At 39.3% G+C, this 19,694-nt stretch overlaps 1 protein-coding gene and 1 non-coding gene across 2 annotated transcripts; both read right to left on the bottom strand.

The window, feature by feature from the left end:
* Positions 1-284: 284 nt before the first annotated feature.
* On the bottom strand, positions 285-1,759 carry LOC141649028 (uncharacterized). Its single transcript, XM_074457731.1, has 2 exons — positions 1,712-1,759; positions 285-1,334 (listed from the first exon to the last, which is right to left on the bottom strand). The coding sequence occupies exons 1-2, from the start codon at positions 1,757-1,759 to the stop codon at positions 285-287; spliced, it is 1,098 nt and encodes a 365-aa protein (XP_074313832.1).
* A 12,696-nt stretch (positions 1,760-14,455) lies between these two features.
* On the bottom strand, positions 14,456-14,562 carry LOC141650110 (small nucleolar RNA R71). Its single transcript, XR_012546168.1, has one exon. It is a non-coding gene; the product is annotated as a small nucleolar RNA R71 (small nucleolar RNA).
* Positions 14,563-19,694: the final 5,132 nt, after the last annotated feature.

Below are 19,694 nucleotides of genomic sequence, written 5' to 3'. Positions count from 1 at the left end.
CCTTTGGATTCAATCTTTTACTTTGTAAGTTGCCTTTGATCTTTCTAAGATTCAATTGTTCATCTTTTAGACTTAAGTTATAGTAGGTTATGGTAGAAGTCCTTTATTTTTTTTGTGAAAGGTTAGAAATTCTCATTAAGCACAAAACAAACTATTACAAGCTACCAACCATGGATAAATTTGATAGTTTGAATTAGGCCTAAATAAATATAGACTTAATCCAACACTCATCCCTACAATTCATAATACATTTTAGCCAATACATAGATTTCATTCGCATGAGGCTAGACACGTCTTTCAACACTGTTTTCAGGACGAGCAAGAACACCCTCCATCCAGACTCTATTGCTTTGTAACCAGATTGCATAGAGTATAGCTTGTACCCACGCATTTGTAACCTTCTTGCGTACTTTAGACCAATGTTTGTTGTGAATCCAGAACAATATATTGGTCTGTGACAATTTCATATGTAATTTAGCCTCCAGCTGCATAAACACCAGTTTTTTATACTGGCAATGCTGGAAAAGATGCAAATGAGTTTTTGGGCCAGTCCCACATAGTAAGCAATGATTATCATAACTGATGCCTAAAGAGAGGAGCTTATCTTTCAGCATTAAAGCCTCTCTAATAATAAACCAGTTGATGAACTGGTGCTTGGGAATGCACCAAGAATTCCAAATGTATAAATGCCAAGTTACCTTAGGTTGTATCTTCCTGATCCAATTGTATCCACTGGACACAGTATAGTCAGTGGGATGAGCAGTCCAATGGCCATTAGTGTATCCAGTGCTAAACTTCTCTTTCACTTTGCATATGGTCCTCCAGGACCAGCTTGTATCAGACTTTGGAGTATAATAATTCCAAGGTGTCCCTTTCAAGTAAATATTGTGTACCCATTTCACCCATAAGCTGTCAGGTTTGGTGTAAAGCCACCAAACAAGCTTCCCAATAGCTGCTTGATTCCAACAATAACTATATCTGATTCCTAAACCCGCTTCACATTTTGGAGAGCAAACCTTCTCCCAACTGAGTTTTGGAGTTCTGAGGTATTCAATGGTTCCATCCCATAAATAGTTCCTGCAGATTGCATCTATTTTCTTCAGAACACATTTAGGGATTATAAAAATTGTTGCCCAGTAAGAATAAAGAGAAGTCAAAACAGAATTCACAAGTATTAGCCTCCCTGCATAGGAGAGCTTTTTAGCACCAAAAGTCCTGATCCTGGCTATGACTTTCTCTATCAGAACCGTATAATGATTTGCAGCAAGCTTGCCAGCAGAGATGGGAACTCCAAGATATTTTAAAGGAATTATTCCTTTAATGAATCCTAAGACCTACAAAATATCAGCTCTGACTGACTGTGCAACACCATTAAAATAGATGTTCGATTTTATAGTATTCATGTGTAACCCAGTTGCTGCAGAAAAAATGGTAAAACCTCTAAGAAGTATCATAATGGAGGTTATGTCACCCTTAGAAAATAAGAGGAGGTCATCAGCAAACATGAGGTGGTTGAGTTTCAACATAAAGGGTGATACTTAAAATTCATGGTGCCTGTGACATAAGATAAGATTCTGCTAAGATATTCCATGGTAATGGTAAACAATAAAGGAAAAATAGAGTCTCCTTGTCTCAAGACAGCAGCCCCTTTGAAATAGCCAAAATTCATGCCATGTAAAACCAGAGAATAAGAGGTTGTTCTTACACATACCATGACCAATTGGATGAATTTAGGAGGAAAATTCAATGCAGTTAGCATTTGCTCAATGAAATCCTAATTAACTGAATCGTGTGCAAGTGGGTTGACAACAACAATGGTGTTAGAAAGGATGATTTAGGATTCACATTAGTAAATTTTGACAAGGTTGGAAACAAGGACGATCCTTTTATATTAGCGTCACAAGCAAAACAAGTGTTTTATGTTACTGATCCTATGGATAAGAAGTGGTCAGTTGTTCTATCTTGCCATTGCCGAATTCCAGATGATGAAGACGTCGAATTTGAAGGACTTGATCACAGTGCTATATCGCAATTTGGTAATGATGTTGAAAATGTTAACATTCCAAACATATATACACGGGATGATCATGATGAAGGTATTTGGGTTACTGAAGAGACTAGCAAATCCAAAAAACGTTCCCGGCAGCCGTGAAAATATCCGCAATCCAATAAAGATATCTTACGTCATGTGTAATTTTTGTCTTACTATTATATATAAAATTGCTGTTGTAAACTTTTTCTGCTATTGCAGCGGGCGGGTTAGGGAAAAATCGTACCAAATGATGCTTTATTTCTTGGTGGTAAAATAAAAAAAAATGAATTATTAAATACAACGGTTATACCTAAACTGTTGTTCAAGACGTGTACAGTTATAACGGTTCAGGCCGTTGTTATCTATATAAAAATGATGCTTTATTTCTTGGCGGTAAAATCAAACAAAATGAAATATAAAATAAAACGGTTATACCTAAACCGTTGTTATGTATATAAAAATGATGCTTTATTTCTTGGCGGGAAAATCAAACAAAATGAAAATATTACAGACAATGGTTATTTCTAAGCCGTTATAGATAGTACTAATCAATTACGGTTTCAAACAAAACCGTTGTCTGTTTGGAAACAAAATACAACGGTTTTTCTTATACCGTGTTTATTACTTTCCATTAAACAAGGTGTTGCAAGTGTTGTATTATTCACACATATATACTCTGAGCTTCCCCTCCCCCATATAATATCCTCAAACATTGAGCTTCCCCTCAACCACCAACCTACCCCATCGTCGTCGCAGTCATCGTCATCATCGCCATTGCCGCTGCCAGATCAATCTGGATTCTCCTCTTTAAAGAAGTAATAGAGCCTCCTCTGTAGAGATTTGTTTGTTATTATAAGTATGCATTTTTATTATTTGTTTATTAATTTTTGCTTTAGATATGGCCTAAAAGCGGATAAGAAACGATGAAAATGTGTCAGGCGACAACTCAGGTGATGAGAATAATTTGCAACACACTGCGGGTCGAATGCGCCACATGGTTTCCCTAGAAGCAATAAATTCAAAGATACCTAATCCTTTACAATGAGATAAAGATACGGGGCTGCCATATGGTGAGAATGCCGGGTATTTGCGAGTTGGATTGGTTGTTGTGTAAGACAGTATGTGCCTCTCGGTACGCTGCGTATAAGTGAACTGAGTAAAATACGGAACACCATGCTAATCAACAGAATAAAGGTATGTATATACAATAATAAATGTTTTAGCTGAAATTAAGTTACTACTTGATATGTATTAGCCAAAACAGTTGTACCAACTATGCTCATCATATATGCAGTTAGCTTATGTTGTACCCGAAAAGTATTATAAGTACCTAAAAAAAAAAGATAGGAGAAGCCCTCAGATCTTGGAAGTTAAAGATTGCTGAGAACCACTTGTTCAACAAGGAAACTGGGGAGATGAACAAGAAACCACCAAAAAAGAAGTATATGTATGTCAGTCAGGACCATTGGGATAGCTATATTGCTTATAGACAGTCTGACAAGTTTAAGGTAACTTAATAATAATAAGTAAAGAAGTATACTTAGTTTAGTGTTTGGTCATGCTTACGTTTCTTGATACAATTTATTTGATGAAGGCTATGAGTGAGAGGAACAAGGCGAACATTTTCAAGAAAAAGACCGTCTTTTACGGATCCCGAGGTGGTTATAGATTGATTAAGACGAAACTTGTAAGTACATAATTCTTATAGTATTAGACTATTAGGTGTTTTAGTTGGATGTTATTATATATGTTCATAGTAATCATACATATTTTCAGAGGATATCAATGTGGTGAATGAATTGTAGGCAAAGCCTGGAAAATTCAGTCATCACGACGCTTGAATAGAATGTCACACTCCTAAGAATGGAAAGACGGAAACTGAATATGATAAGGACATCAAAGAGAAAATTGTAAGTTTGAATAAATATGTCACTCCTACAACTGGTGGTCGGAGTTTTATAATTGTGAGTCGCTTAATGGTTTTAAGTGTATGTAGAGGATCATTGAGAAGGAGGTACATGAAGGAAAATGGAAGCCTGAAGGACGTGATGACATTCTTGCTAGAGCAGTCGGCAAAGCAGAGCATCCAGGTCGTGTGAGAGGGGTATCGACACATGTTGGTATCACTAAGTATTTTGGGAAAACTACTCGAAGAAAATTGAGTGGTGATGATTCCAAGAAGGTAACCGTATAAATACTGTATTTGAACTAACGTAATTTATAACTATATATGCTGACATTAATTTCTACTACACAACTAAAGAAAATAGCCAGGTTGATGCTGAGAATGTTGGAAACTGGGGAAAAGCCATTAGAAAAAGAGTTGCATATGGTTCAAGAAGTCATAAAGGAAGCCGAGGAGGAGGAGGAGGAGGAGGTGGAGGAGGAGGAAAAAGAGGTAATAATATCTATGTCTTATATATAGTGTGTTATATGATTTGGAAAATCAGTACGTGTTATATGGACAAGTGTTTATGTACAGAAGGAAGCCGAGGATGACATGGCAAGGGAGAAAGAAATGGCAAAAGAGACTGAGGTGGGAGCCGAGGATCGATATCAGGCAGTTGAAGAGGAAGCCAGGAAGGCAGTGACACAGGATGAGGTGGAGGTAGTTGGTGATCAGATGTTCTTCTCAACATCGAAAAAGGCAATAGCTGCTAGTTTATAATTATTCATATCATAAACGTTTTTTACTTATGAAATTTATTAAAGTTAGTTAATGTATGTGTACTAATTGATTAAAGCTGACGTGAAGGGCGATTGCAAGGTGGCTTGTCGTCTGTTCTATTTACATGGGAAACAAAAAGTTATTGTTGCCAGGGGATACGTGTTCAATTATGACCGGCTTCAGTAAGTTAAGGTTCATGGTCTACCCCTTCGTGAGAAATGTAGGAAAGTGGAAGTGTCCGAATTATATAAAGACGGGTATGGGGAAGTAAAAGTATCATTTCCTAATGAGGAGGTCACTTATTTGAAGAAGCCCTACGCTCTTTATGTGCAATGGCCTGACAACCTCATCAATGTTGTCATCCCCGAGGTACCTATATGCAGACGTTAAATATTACTTGTTCTTTAAATATATTAGGGTACGAATATTAACATATCTTAAGTACTTTAATCTTTACATTTGCAGAAGTTAAGCAAAGCCATGATGAAAGCTAAAGCAATTACTACTACATCAACGAAATTTGTTGCAGTCAAGCCTACTTATGATTCTTATTATGAATCGTGTGCATAACAACACCATTAGAGCCTTAATCCCAAAATGATTTGGGGTCGGCTGACATGAATCATCTTTTCGAACCGTCCATGGGTGAACGCACGCCTCAAAATGCGAATAAAAAAAGGGAAGATGAAAAACAAAAGGAAGAACGAAAATGTAATAGAAAGTCAAGGTGAACTTAGAGGTTTTAAAATCGAATTCCGTCTTTCTTTTATGAAAACTTAAAATTTAAATCGAGAGAAAAGATTAAAACGATTTTTAAAAACCGAAATAGAGTTAAGGATCCGGAATGAACTAGGTAAAATCTATAAGAAAGTGGTTGGTGAAAAAGTGTAATAAAGGGGAGAAAAATAAATAAATTAATTTCTTTAAATTAAATAAAAAAACACTAAATCTGTCAAAAAACATCAAATACTAAAAATCCACATGTATACTTTCCCTCCATTGTGCCCTCTCCGTCACCATACTCTCCTCAAGCCCCAGAACTCTCATATCGTGCTCTATCACTCTCAACCATGTCTGTCTCGGTCTTCCTCTGCCTCTAGGGACCTTTTCTGTTCTCCAAGTCTCCACCTCCTAATCAAAAGCGTCCACAGGTCTCATTCTCACATGGCCAAATCATCTTAGTCGGTTTTCCATCATCTTGTCCTCTATTGGCGCCACTTTTACCTTTTCCCTAATCACCTCATTCCTTAACCGATCTTTCCTTATATGTTCGCACATCCACCTCAACATGCGCATCTCCGCCACACTCATCTTTTGAATGTGACAATGATTCACGGCCCAACACTCGGAGCCGTAAAGTAGGGCAGGCCTAATTGTCATGCGATAAAATTTTCCCTTTAAACTTTGGGGCATATCTTTATCGCATAGAAACCCTGAAGCACTCTTCCATTTAAACCATCCCGCTTTAATTCTGTGAGCCACATCTCCGTCTAACTCCCCATCTTTTTGAATAATATATAGATCCTAGATATTTGAAGAAATCCGAACCCACAACAACATTCCCATCAAAAATAATACTCCCCGCCTCTGTCGATCTCAACCATGCCACCTTAGTGAACTGACACCTCAAATACTCAGTCTTACTCCTGCTCAGCCTGAACCCACGAGTCTCTAAAGTCTGCCTCCACATTTCCAACTTTCTCTCCACCCCCTCTTTTGTCTCATCAATCAACACAATATCATCAGCAAACATCATACACCAAGGGATGTCGTCCTGAATATCCCTTGTCAACTCATACATAACTATAGCAAAGAGAAAAGGACTAAGTGCGTAACCTTGATGCACCCCGATGGTAATAGGAAATTCTTCCGTTCTCCCAACATTAGTGCGAACACTTGCACTAGCCCCCTCATACATGTCCTTTATGAGGTCAATATATTTTCGCGACACACCCTTTCTCGCCAAAGCCCACCAAAGTACTTCTCTTGGTACCCTATCATATGCCTTTTCCAAGTCAATAAAAACCATATGTAAGTCCTTCTTCTTGTCCCGATGGTATTCCATCAACTGTCTCATGATAAAAATCGCATCCATAGTCGATCTCCCGGGCATAAATCCAAATTGGTTTTCCGAGATGTCTACACATCTCCTAAGCCTTTGCTCGATTACCCGCTCCCATAACTTCATCGTATGACTCATAAGTTTAATTCCCCGATAATTGGAACACTCTTGAACATCACCTTTGTTCTTGTACAAAGGGACAAGAGTGCTTCTCCTCCAAGCCGATGGCATCTTGTTGCTCCTCCAAATCTTGTTGAAGAGCATGGTTACCTATTCGATCCCTTTCTCCCCGAAGCACCTCCAAACTTCTATGGGTATACCATCCGGTCCCTCTGCTTTCTTTGACCCCATCTTCCTTAACGCCTTTCTAACTTCACTCTTTTGTATTCTACGCACAAATTCCCGATTAACCATGCTTGGTGTTACCTCTACATCCCCAAAACCTTGTTCCTGATGTCGATTGAATAAATTATCAAAGTAAGAACTCCATCTAGCCTTTATTTCGTTATCCTGAACCAGAACCTTGTCGTCCATATCTTTCACACACCAAACTCTCCCAATATCTCTCGTTTTTCGGTCTCTTATGCGAGCCAGTTTATAGATATCCTTCTCTCGTTCTCTCGTGTCCAACCTGGCATACTCTTCTTGGTTAACTTTTGCCCTCGCATCTCGTACGGCCTTTTTAGCGGCTCGTCTAGCCTCCTTGTACTTTTCAAAGTTCTCATCACTCATGCATTTCCCCAGAACCTTATAGCATTCACGTTTAGTCTTTATCGCTTGTCTCACAACATCGTTCCACCAAGATGTGTCCTTACTTGATGGTCTATTCCTTTTAGATTCCCCTAACACCTCCCTCGCCAAATCCTTTACAACATGCTCCAATTTATCCCACGTTGCATAAATATCTTTCTCCTCGCAATCCGACCAAATATCGCTACTTCCAACGTTATCCAAAAACACTTGTTGGTTTCCCCCTTGTAGCTGCCACCACTTGATCCGTGCCTCACCGATTATCTTTCTCTTCTTCAAGTCTCTCTTACCCCGAAAATCAAGAACCACTAGTCTATGTTGTGTTGCGGCACTTTCCCCGGGTATGACCTTGCAATCAGTGTACTCTTTCCTCCACACATTCCTTACCAAAAGGAAGTCAATTTGACTAGCATTACCTCCACTTCTATAAGTCACCAAATGAGAATGCCTTTTCTCGAACCAAGTGTTCATTATACCCAAGTCATATGCCAAAGCAAAATCCAATATGTCACTTCCTGCTTCATTTCTCTCCCCGAACCCAAAACCCCCATGAATGTTCTCAAAGCCAACTAGACTAGTACCCTCATGCCCATTGAGGTCACCACCAATAATCAATTTCTCTCCAATAGGGACTCGTTCTACAACCTCTTCCAAATCTTCCCAGAAGGCTCGTCGAAAAGAAGCATCCAAACCTACTTGAGGTGCGTAAGCACTTATAACCGTCACCACCTCATCCCCGACTACAAGCTTAATGCTCATAATCCTATCACTCTTTCTCGATACTTCTACCACATCATCAATGTAATCTTTATCAATGACAATACCCACTCCATTACGAATTTTGTCTTTACCCGTGTACCAAAGCTTATAACCCCAAGGCGCTATCACCCTTGCTTTATCTCCGACCCACTTTGTCTCTTGTAGACACATTATATGCACTCTCCTCCTTTTCATAACCTCCCCTACCTCAGCTAATCTCCCTGTCAAAGAACCAACATTCCAAGTACCAAAACGTAACCTACTACACTTCCCAAAGTCATGTCCTGATTTCTTTACCCGCTCTAGACCATGCTTCCTAGATCCAAACCTATTTGACACCACACCCATACTTCGAGGTGGCGCGCCGCTTTTGGAAGACGACCTAACAACCCTTGCATATTTTTCACTACACCCGGGTCTAGAAGATGTAGCACACCCTTGCCTATTTGACACCACCCCCAGATGTAAAGATGGCGCGTCGCTTCCGGGCGATGACCTAGCAACCCTCACATACTTTTCACTACACCCGGGTCTAAGAAGTGCAGCGCGTCGCTTCTGAGGAGACGCCCCAACGATTATGAATCGTGTGAATATAAGATAAAAATCAAAACTGCTTCGCTAAAGGCTTTGCACAACCTGGCTGTAAAGTGGTCACCTAGAGGGGATGTAGTCATGATTAACATTGAAAAGGAAATTATGGGCGCAACTGATATAGCCGTACTGGACCCGAAACAACTAATGGAATTTGTCGACCTTGACAATTTAGATGCTGTTTCATTTTGATTTGGATGAAGTAAGTTTTATTAATAAGACTATTTAGTCATTTCCATTTACGAATAATGATATTTGTTTGAATTATAAATTACAATAACAATCTTCGTTCCATGTGGCATAATAGGTACCTCAATAATCATTTCGCTGAGTTGAAGGTCCCAATTCACACCTACGGATTCTGGAGTCCTAAGGCGTTCTCTGTGCACAGAATTTCATACGAAGAACAAATCAATAGTATCGTTCGTCGGTTGATGTCGTCCAAAAAATTATGGCTTGCCCCCTACAATGAGAATATGTAAGTATAGTACGTGATTATTGTAATGAATCACGGTTCTATAAATGTATTATTAACATGCTTAAATGCGTGTAAATGAACTAACAGTTCAATGTCCCAAATTGAATAGGAAGCATTGGGTGCTACTGGCAATCTAAGTGGAAACAAAAACAATGTAATGGATTAACTCCCGCGAAGGCAAACCTCCTGACAGTTGTGTAAGGATGATAACTGAGTAAGTTTACAACCTTCAATAATGTCATTTGTTATTGTATGACATGAGCCATATATATGAAAATAATAATGGCATGTGTGTATATTTATGAATTAGTGTTTTTGAAGCAAAAAAAAAAAAAAGATTATGTCCACTTGGGAAATATGAAAGCAACACTGTTCCCAATTTTATCACGCCATTAGTAAGTGTATTCTTAATAATTACTCGTATCATTTAATTAATGTTTATGTGAGAGGTTGATTATCTAATTCAGCTGATTTGTGTGTGATTTATATAATAGTCTCCTAAAGCACCAGACGACAAACAATGCGCCTTTTACGTTTGTCAGTCCATGTGGAAGGTTATCAACGAAAAACTTTCTACCATTCCGATACGGGTTAGTGTGATTTAGAAACTATTTCAGATGTAAATTGAGTTTAATTCTGTATACTTCTATGTATTATATCTATTTTGATTATGTATATTTTGAATTGTAGTTTCCACTAATACACAACAAAGTCTCAGAATATTCGCCAGAGGACATGAACCAGATGAGAAATATGTGGGCCAGTTATGTTGTTTCATTAGCGGAGTCTCAATAGTTTGCTCATGCTTTATGTACGTGTGTGTGTATATATAGAGTCATTGTGTATTGGCTTCTTTTCTTTTTTTGAGGAAGTTGTGTTTTGGCTTTTGATCATCTTGTTTGTACTGTTTTGAAACTGGGTTTAATTGATCACAGGGTGTAATATTTTGATGCAGGATTGACTTTTTGCAGTGTGCAGCTGCTTGAATGCTATTTTTAGCTACTGCTGAAAAATAGCATTCCAGCTGCTGCTACAAACGCTGCTGAAAAAATAGCATTTCAGGAGCTCCTAGAACAAGCTAAAATCATTTTGTTTTGAAAAAAATAATAATTAAAAACATTAACGGTTAAAAACACCCGTTGCAAATAATTATTTGACAACGGTTTTATTTAGTTAAATAACCGTGGACATCTTTTCCCTCCCATTCAAACCGCCTAAAATATATGATAACGAACGATAACCGTTGTCGAGTTCAAAACTTTTACAACGGTTTATTTAAGAAGAACCGTTGTCAAAGTTTTATCAATAAAAATAAATAACGGTTAAATACCGTTCTCAATTGATAAATATAACAATGGTTTAGCACGCAATAAAACCGTTGTTAAATTTTGACATTTAATTAAATAAGATAACGAAATGAACCGTTATCATATATAATATTTAACAACGGTTTTGGAACCACTAAACCGTTGTCAATAGTAAACTAGCACAACGTGTTTGAAACCGTTATGAATATTTAATAACGGTTTCTTAAAAGTATACCCGTTGCCATAAACATATTTAACAACAGTTTTATAACGGTTCTTGAGTTGTGATAACGGTATTATAGATCCGTTATTGATGTTATATAACGGTCGTGTGTTTGTATACAATCGTGGTATATATTTAACAACAGTCGTTGCAATAACGGTTCCGTGTTTCTATTTAATAACGCTAATTGCATTACCTGACCGTTATTGAAGGTCATATTTGGCGTAGTGTTACCGTACCATTCGGCATATGTTCTCGAAACAATGTTATTTGATGACCATCACGGCTAACCACAATTTCCGTCTCTTCAACCAAATCCTCAACACCAATAGCCTTCTTTTTACCTTTGTTAAGCTTACGACGCTTTCCCTCGATGCTAGTCTCAACGTGGTTATGATCGGGATTGGTAGGTTTTGGGTTTGGTTGAGGTGAGGAGGTGGTTGTGGTTTGGTTGGGTTTATTGCATGGTGGTTTTGATGACCCGGTCTTAGTAGAGGACCGAGTTGAAGGTTAGTTGAGGCGAGTTGTGGGTGGAGACATAGTGATGATGAATTGATGGAAAGTTGTGAGAGTTGGAGTGTAGAAGCAGTTTTGAAAATATAGAAGAAGTGTTTGATGGTGATGCGACGGATGAAAGTGGAGTATTAGTAATTGGGTTAATAAAAGAGTTATGGTACGTGTAGGATATTATATAGGCGGCACATGGAGAAAGATTCCTTTTTTTTTTATAAAAATCTGGGTTAAATATTTTAGGATAGAATTTGGTAAATAGATCACATGGGTAAATATTAGCAAAGATTATGAGGAGATTTTGGGTTGGATTTTTGGCTAAAAGGAATAATAAGGAAATATTGTGATGGAAATTTGGTTTGAAAAGATACACATAATATATGACTAGCAGACGGAGTATTCTCGTAACATAATATAATATTTAACAAGAGTATACTTGCACCGGAAAATACGAACATAGTCATACGATCACGTCTATCTATAGTCAGTCATAAAGATCGTAAATATTTGGGACAAGTTTAATTGTCACCAATTAAACCAATTTCCAACCGTAAAATCTCAAAACGTTCTCTAGCCAAGGCCTTTGTCAAAATAGATGCCCATTGTTTTTCTGTACTACAAAATTCAATTTTTATATTCCACTTATCAACATGGTCACGTAGAAAATGGTGTCGAATATCAATATGCTTAGTACGAGAGTGCCGTGCTGGGTTTTTGGAAATAATTATAGCATTCGTATTATCACATAAAATAGGAATACATCCTACATCTATACCATAATCACATAGTTGTTGCTTAAGAAATAAAAGTTGAGAACATACCAAAGCGGCAGCTAATGCGTGTCCTAAATATGTTGTTTTACGCCCTATTTTATACGCATTTCAGAGCTCATTTATGTAGTTTTATGCTACTATTTGCCCCATTTCGTCTACTTTCGTATTTTTATATAATATTGCAGATTTATGCGGAAATGGGTAGAAATTGAGCTAAATCCATCCCCGAGTACCTTGAATAGCATTTGACGTGAAGTATTTACTCAAGGAACGAGCTTGGTGCGCATTTCGAGGCCCGAAAGACAAATCCACGAGAAGTTAGAAGTCAAGTATCAGCTACTTCAGTCGATCGACTGATGCCTATAGTCGATCGACCAGACCATGAGTTCCAGTAGCTACTGTTCAGCGAAGAGCAGTCGATCGACTGCCTTGCATAGTCGATCGACCAAGCCGCTAATTCTGACGTGAATCAAAAGATCGAGAAGTTGGGAGCCCATTATACACTAGGTTTAGGAATAAGAGTTGCGTACTTTTTCTTTATAACGTAACCTAGTTTACAGAAGTTACGTTCCCGTTTTGATCAAGCTTTAATCTAAGTTTTATCATTAGTTCTATACAAACATTAGTTTAGGTTATTTGGATTAATAAAGTCTCTTTTGCAATCGGGTTTAATCTTTCCTCTACAATTCCTATACGCGGTATTCTTCTGTTCTGATATTTCGTTTATTGTTCTCATTCGTAGTATAGAATTGCTAAGTTAGATCTCCCGAAGCCAGTTTATTGTTTTATGTTAATCGTTCATTTAATCGTTTCAAGCATGAATTCAGTAGATTATTTAGTCAAATTTATCGTTGTTATCGTTCCTAGTATGAGTAGCTAAATTTATCGTGCTAGGATGTAGGGGATCTGTAGGTTAGGCGGCGTAGAATTATGTAGACCTGAAATCGCGTGTTGGTCGATCAACCGCCCTACCTGGTCGATCGACTGACCTCGTGTGTTTTATTTCGTTTTAATTGTTTTAATTGTTATATTTGACGAATCGAATGCATGTGACTAGTTGAATGCTTAGTATATGACTGACCCATTAGATCGAAAGATAGGGAAAGTTGTTAGACTACCAATTGAAATGACTAAACTATGCTAAGATCGAAAGATAGGTAAAGTTTAGATTTTTAGTCACTTTTTAGGACGAAAGTCAGTATTAGTGATATTAGGGACTTGTAGCGAGATCGAAAGATGCTACCTGTGAGAGTGGACCGAGAGGACCTCTTGTTTTCCCGTCTCACGTGTTTGTTTTAGACCTACCTAGTTTGCTGCCGCCGAAACTACAGTGAACCGACCATCCTTGCACCCTTTTAATATCTGTTTTCATCCGTTTATTTAGTTTACTGTCTTTTATTGCCATTAGTATAGACCAAATCAAATCAAAACCCCCACATATTTGTTACCTAAAGACCGAAATTAAAACAACTAGAAATTACATCTGCCTCTCTGTGGTTCGACCCTGTTACCACTAGCTTCTGTTAGTTTTAATAGGTATTATAAATTTTATTTTTGGTACTCACAACGACGGGTATCAAATTTTGGCGCCGTTGCCGGGGAGGCAATTGTTCTAATTTTTAGTTGTTTTATTTTAGTCTATTTCTTAGTTTAAGGGACATTTGTTCCTTAAACTATTCTCATATTCTATTTGTAGTTTCTTCTTATGCGCAGGTCACAGGGAGGTGAATTACTACCGTTCAATCCTGAGATTGAGAAGACTTTGCGCGAGTTGAGACGATCATCTAGATTATTGCCGACAGAGGAAGAGCTGAGTACTCTGTCTAGTTACTACGAGAACGAGCTGTTCGAGGAGGATCCACATTCATATCCTGTTTCTACCTCATCAGCTGAGACCGTCACATCTCCGGATTTTCTAGAGATGGCTGAAGAAGCTACTATAGCTAGTCACTCGGAGCCGACAGCTGCGAATCTATATAAGGGGTTCGAATTACCGGGAGCTGATAGAAAATTCGAACCGAAGCCTTCTTACATCAACTTGGTTGAGAGGAACCAATTCGGGGGAGCTACAAATGAAGATGCAGCCAAGCATATGAAGATATTTATTAACTATTGCTGCTCTTTACCCCCGCCGACCAGTGTGACCCAGGACCAGGTGAAGGAAACCATGTTTATATTCTCTCTTCGTGATGCTGCAAGGGAGTGGTACAGGGACCTGGACCGAGCTGCTAATGGGATCACCGATTTGAATTCATTGGCCTTGGCGTTCTATAAGAAGTATTTCTCCGCCTCGAAGACTAATGCCATTAGAGCTCAGATCACGAGCTTTAAACAGGGGCCTGATGAGAATTTTCATGAGGCGTGGGTGCGTTTCAAGAAGCTGGTGCAAACTATTCCGCATCATGGGTTTGAGAAATAGAGCCTATGCAATCAGTTCTACAATAGGCTCTATGACGATCAGAGGGTTATCTTGGATGCAGCAGCCAGTGGCAGATTCCAGGAGAACATGGGAGAGACTAAGGGGTGGAAGATCATTGATGACTTGGCCACCCATAAAGCTGAGTATGGGAATTCCAGGGGAAATCAAAGGAGAGCTGCTGAATCTCCTTCTGTAGCTGCATTAGAGGCTCTCACGGCGAGGTTTGATAAATACGAGTTGGGAGGAGCTTCAAAAGGAGGGATTTATCATGTAAATGCTGTGACAGACGGTCCTTTCGTCTGTAAAAGATGTGGAGCCGAGGGACATGTTTCAGACAATTGTCCTAGTCCCTTTGAGTCTTGTGCTGCCTTTCCACATTATAGGCAGACAAACACCTATTATGAGCCGAATGTCCATCCTAACTTGAGGTGGACTAGCCAGAATGTCCTAAATCCAACTCCACCTCCACAGCAGCAGCAGCAGTAGAACTATGTGCCCCCTCATAAGCAACAACAGTACCAAAAGCCTCCGTATGTCCCACAGAAGCAGCAACAAGCCCAAGGTTCCGATTTCAATGAGTTGAAGAATTTGTTGCTGAAAGAATCCCAAGCTAGAGAGGCCGGGATGAAGATGTTGGAGAGCCAAATTGCTCAATTGGCTAGCAAGAATACAACTCGAGCTCCGGGACATTTACCCACACAAACTGATCAAAAGGAGACCCTTAATGCCATTACTTTGAGGAGTGGGTCTACCCTTGATGGGCCCGCCATGGTTGAGGATGTCGCTGAAAAGGATGAGGCGGAACCGAGCAAGAACAAAGCTGTGACGAATAATAGCAAGAAAAAGGCGACTACCAGGTATATCAGTTGATCGAGTGATACACCCGGTCGATCGACTGAAGCACGCAGAGAAACAGCTTCTGGAACTGTAGAACTCAGTCGATCAACTGAGCAACATGGTCGATCGACTGAGGCCGCTGCTGATAATGCACAATTTCGTCCTCCAATGCCCGATAACCTAAGGGACCACTTGTTTCGGGGTACGACTGCCCCGAAAACATTGAGGCGAGACCCGAACGCTGATGGGTCAGTCCCGGTTCCGAAATACGACCCTATGTCGATTAATGGTTCACATTTGAGACGGTCTGAAGAAGGGTCAAGCTACAACAAGGAGAAGGTTGTGGACTTTCAGCCTAAGTCCACCGATGCCGGCATGCGAGATTTAGAGGAGAGGGCTAAGTTACTTCTTACAGCTCCTTATCCGGAGAGATCGGTGCCGACGAAGGAACATGTATCATTTAATAAGTTTGAAAATGTTATTCGTAGCTTAAATATGCAAGTTCCTTTTCTTGAGTTAGTCAATTAAGTGCCTGCTTACATGAAATTCATGAAACAACTTTTTTCTAAGAAGAAGTCACTTGAAACTGTGCATACTGTCGCACTAACAGAAGAGTCATGCTCTTATTTGACCCATACTGCACCACATAAATTAGCTGACCCATGTAGCTTCTCCGTTCCTTGTAATATTGGTACCTTCTCAATTGAGAAGGCATTATGTGACCTAGGAGCCAGTATAAGTGTAATGCGTTTGAGTCTAGCTAGGAAATTGAAATTGACTAGGTTTGCAGTCACCGATATAACAGTACAGATGGCTGATAGTTCTGCGGTCCAGCCAATAGGAGTCTTAGAGGACATTCCTGTGCAAATAGGAAAGTTTTTCTTCCCTGTTGACTTCGTTGTACTTGATATGCCCGAGGATGCTCACATCCCTATCATATTGGGTAGACCCTTTCTGCACACTGCTGGTGCAGTCATAGATGTAGGCTCAGGGACTTTGACCTTCAAAGTAGGAAAGCATTCTATTGTCTTTGCCCAAACAGCTAAGAAGAAAGCCCCCATGTGGCCCGTGACTTGTAATACGGTTTCTGAAAAGAAATCATATTTTGTGCTTCTTGATATGCCTATTCTTGTTGTGACACCTCCGCCCCAGATTGGGAGCAAATTGGAGGAAGATTCTTCTGTTTCGGATATTGCAAGAGCTGGTTTGGGGAAGGAAGAGCCGCATGTTGCTCCAGCTGTGAAGGAGCCAATAGTTTAAAGAGGCGGTCTAGGATGCCTTAGCTATGGCACGGATGAGGAGCCCGATGATGAGCCAGTCAAAGTGACGGATTCCGATTTGGATTCTGACGAGCTAGAGGAGGTCATTGAGTGGGAAGATGTCCGACATGTTGATCCGTTGAGTTCTGCGGATGTCGGAGTTGAGAAGAGTGCAACTGAGAAGATGAGCACTGTTGATGCTACCTCTTGTAGCCAGAAGCCGACTAAGTGGGCCATTCCATGGCCATTCTTGATCAACTACTAGTTGATCACATGCTTTACAAACATTTTATTGCCTTTTAAGACTATTAATCGTTTTTTTTGTGCGCGAGACTTCGCATTTTATTTCGTTTGCTTAGCATTTTTAAATACTTTAGTCGGATACTTTGGGTTTTGCGCAATTTTGGGCGCGTTATTATGTGTATTTGCAGGTTTATAGACCTTGATAGCTCAAGTTATTGAGCTAATTAGACGAAATCAGGAAGTTCCAGCAGGTAAGCGAGCCGATCGACTGCCTCCTATGGTCGATCGACTGGGTTGCGATTACCAGGAGCTTCTGTTCCTGTTCACCTGGTCGATCGACTAAGTGAGTTGGTCGATCGACCGTTGCTCGCTGCTGTACCTATTTTCGATCATTCCCCTGCTGTGTTTGATCGATTTGCGGAGTTCAGGGAGTATTCCCTTCACTTTATTCTCCGCTTAATTTCTGATTTCTTCCGTTTTCTCATTTCCGCACATAATTTTACCGTCCCAACTTTATTTTCTCGAGATTACGCGTGGTATATGTTGTCTTTTCAGGTACTTATTGGTAGCACTGCTAGCTACTAAAACCTCCTAGCTCACGCTAGTTTGGGGAGGTTTCCTTTTGCTGCGCTTAAAGTCTTGTGAGTTTCCGAGTCCTTATTTCACGTCTTATTTATTTATTTAACACAAATTCCCATTTCCCTTTTTACTTCATTACATGATTTTGCACAATGGGGACATTGTGTGATTTGGTTTGGGGAAGGGTTTTGCGTCGCATTTGCATATGTTTTATTGCATTTCTGTTTCACGTTTACATTTCGTTTTTGCATATGTTTTTTTCATTTCTCTCATATATACAAAAATATCAAAAAAAATTGAAAAATTGAACAATTTCAAAAATTTCAAAAAAATGCACGTTTATTTTAGCATATAGGTCGAGTCGGAACGGTAGTATTTCAATGATGACATTGCATTTGCATTTGTTTATGCCTAAGCCTTGCTAATTAACATGTTATTAGTAGAATCGTATATGCACAGTTTACGAGTTTTCGTTAATTTATTTGCTGAACTTGAGACTTGACTTAAATTTTTGGCAAACTACATCATATTTATGAGATTTAGAGCCTATAACTAGTGACATCTATGACCGGTTTATTTAGGAATGTGAGTAGTTACTCCTTATGAGACATGTTACATAAATTTGCATAAATATGAACTTAATCTGCTTAATACCTGTATGCATTCGGTTTGTGGTTAGCTGACACATGTGGAAGAGGTCACCCCTTTGTTCTTTTTGCCCATAAGCTCCACACTGCCAGAAATAGCCTTTTTGTCCCGTTAACCACATCCTACACTTAGCCTGCCCTTGTCAAGCTAGTAGTTTACGTTCTTGGGATTGTTACTTCGTTTTTGGTGGCATATGCTCATTTGAGATGAAGTTGGGAAGAAGGAAAAAGGAATGAAGAATAGAAAAGAAAAAAAAAAGACAAAATGATTCGAAAAAGAAAAAAAAGAGTTCTGTACTGTAGAAGTGGTCGATCGACTGGCATCATTGGTCGATCGACTGCATCCCGAGAAGAAAAAGAAAGAAATCAATTCGCATAATTTAAAGTCCTTATTATTTGGCGATTTTTGCTCCCATGTTGCATTTATATCTTATGGGGAGTTGATTGATTTATTATTATGGAGATTGCGAGATTTGTGCTTGCTATTAGCACCGGGTTTTATTGTTGATTATGAGCAAGAAGTTGGATGTTGTCATATGGTTCTGTTTAGGTACTAGCTTGGCCGCCTATACCTCCTAATTCCCATAAATGTTTTGCCTCTTCTTACCCATTACCTCACATATCCATATATATATATACCTCGGCATGTGTCATGGTCATCTGTTCGGTTGGAATGCATATGTACGGTTGTAGAGATTACTTTCATATTAGATTGCAGGCATGTTCTTATAGGTCGTAGTTAGGTGAGTGTCACTACAAAATTACTTCATTCTGTCTTTACAAAAATTCACCTTGTGCTTATTTGAGTGATTTGAGCGACCCGTGAGAGTCCAATTTGATAAGTCTCTACAGTTGACGGTTCAGCAGTTTTTAACGACTCCATAACTCGTTTGCATGATTCATTTGCTAATTGATTGTTGGTTATTGCATTAAATTGGTTTAGGCTTTACATGTTGCATTTCGCTCTGAGATTGAACTCGTTCCAATTAGGCTTTAGATCGAGTCTAGTTCTTGCTTGGGGACAAGCAAGGGTTTGGTTTGGGGAAGTTTGATGCGTGTCCTAAATATGTTGTTTTACGCCCTATTTTACACGCATTGCAGAGCTCATTTATGTAGTTTTATGCTACTATTTGCCCCATTTCGTCTACTTTCGTATTTTTATGTAATACTGCAGATTTATGCGGAAATGGGTAGAAATTGAGCTAAATCCGTCCCCGAGTACCTTGCATAGTATTTGACGTGAAGTATTTACTCAAGGAACGAGCTTGGTGCGCATTTCGAGGCCCGAAAGACAAATCCACGAGAAGTTAGAAGTCAAGTATCAGCTACTTCAGTCGATCGACTGATGCCCATAGTCGATCGACCAGACCACGAGTTCCAGTAGCTACTGTTCAGCGAAGAGCAGTCGATCGACTGCCTTGCATAGTCGATCGACCAAGCCGCTAATTCTGACGTGAATCAAAAGATCGAGAAGTTGGAAGCCCATTATACACTAGGTTTAGGAATAAGAGTTGCGTACTTTTTCTTTATAACGTAACCTAGTTTACAAAAGTTACG

The sequence above is a fragment of the Silene latifolia genome, chromosome 3 (genome assembly GCF_048544455.1).
Source record: "Silene latifolia isolate original U9 population chromosome 3, ASM4854445v1, whole genome shotgun sequence".
Classification (NCBI taxonomy): Eukaryota; Viridiplantae; Streptophyta; class Magnoliopsida; order Caryophyllales; family Caryophyllaceae; genus Silene; species Silene latifolia.
This window is presented reverse-complemented; position numbering and strand designations above follow the sequence as displayed.

What these genes read in the sequence shown, in the direction of transcription:
- LOC141649028 (XM_074457731.1), bottom strand. Translation starts at nt 1,759, where the DNA reads ATGCTAACTGCATTGAATTTTCCTCCTAAATTCATCCAATTGGTCATG. An exon ending in AATTCATCCAATTGGTCATG is followed by an intron (nt 1,335 to 1,711) that starts GTATGTGTAAGA and finishes GATATTTTGTAG; the next exon opens with GTCTTAGGATTCATTAAAGG.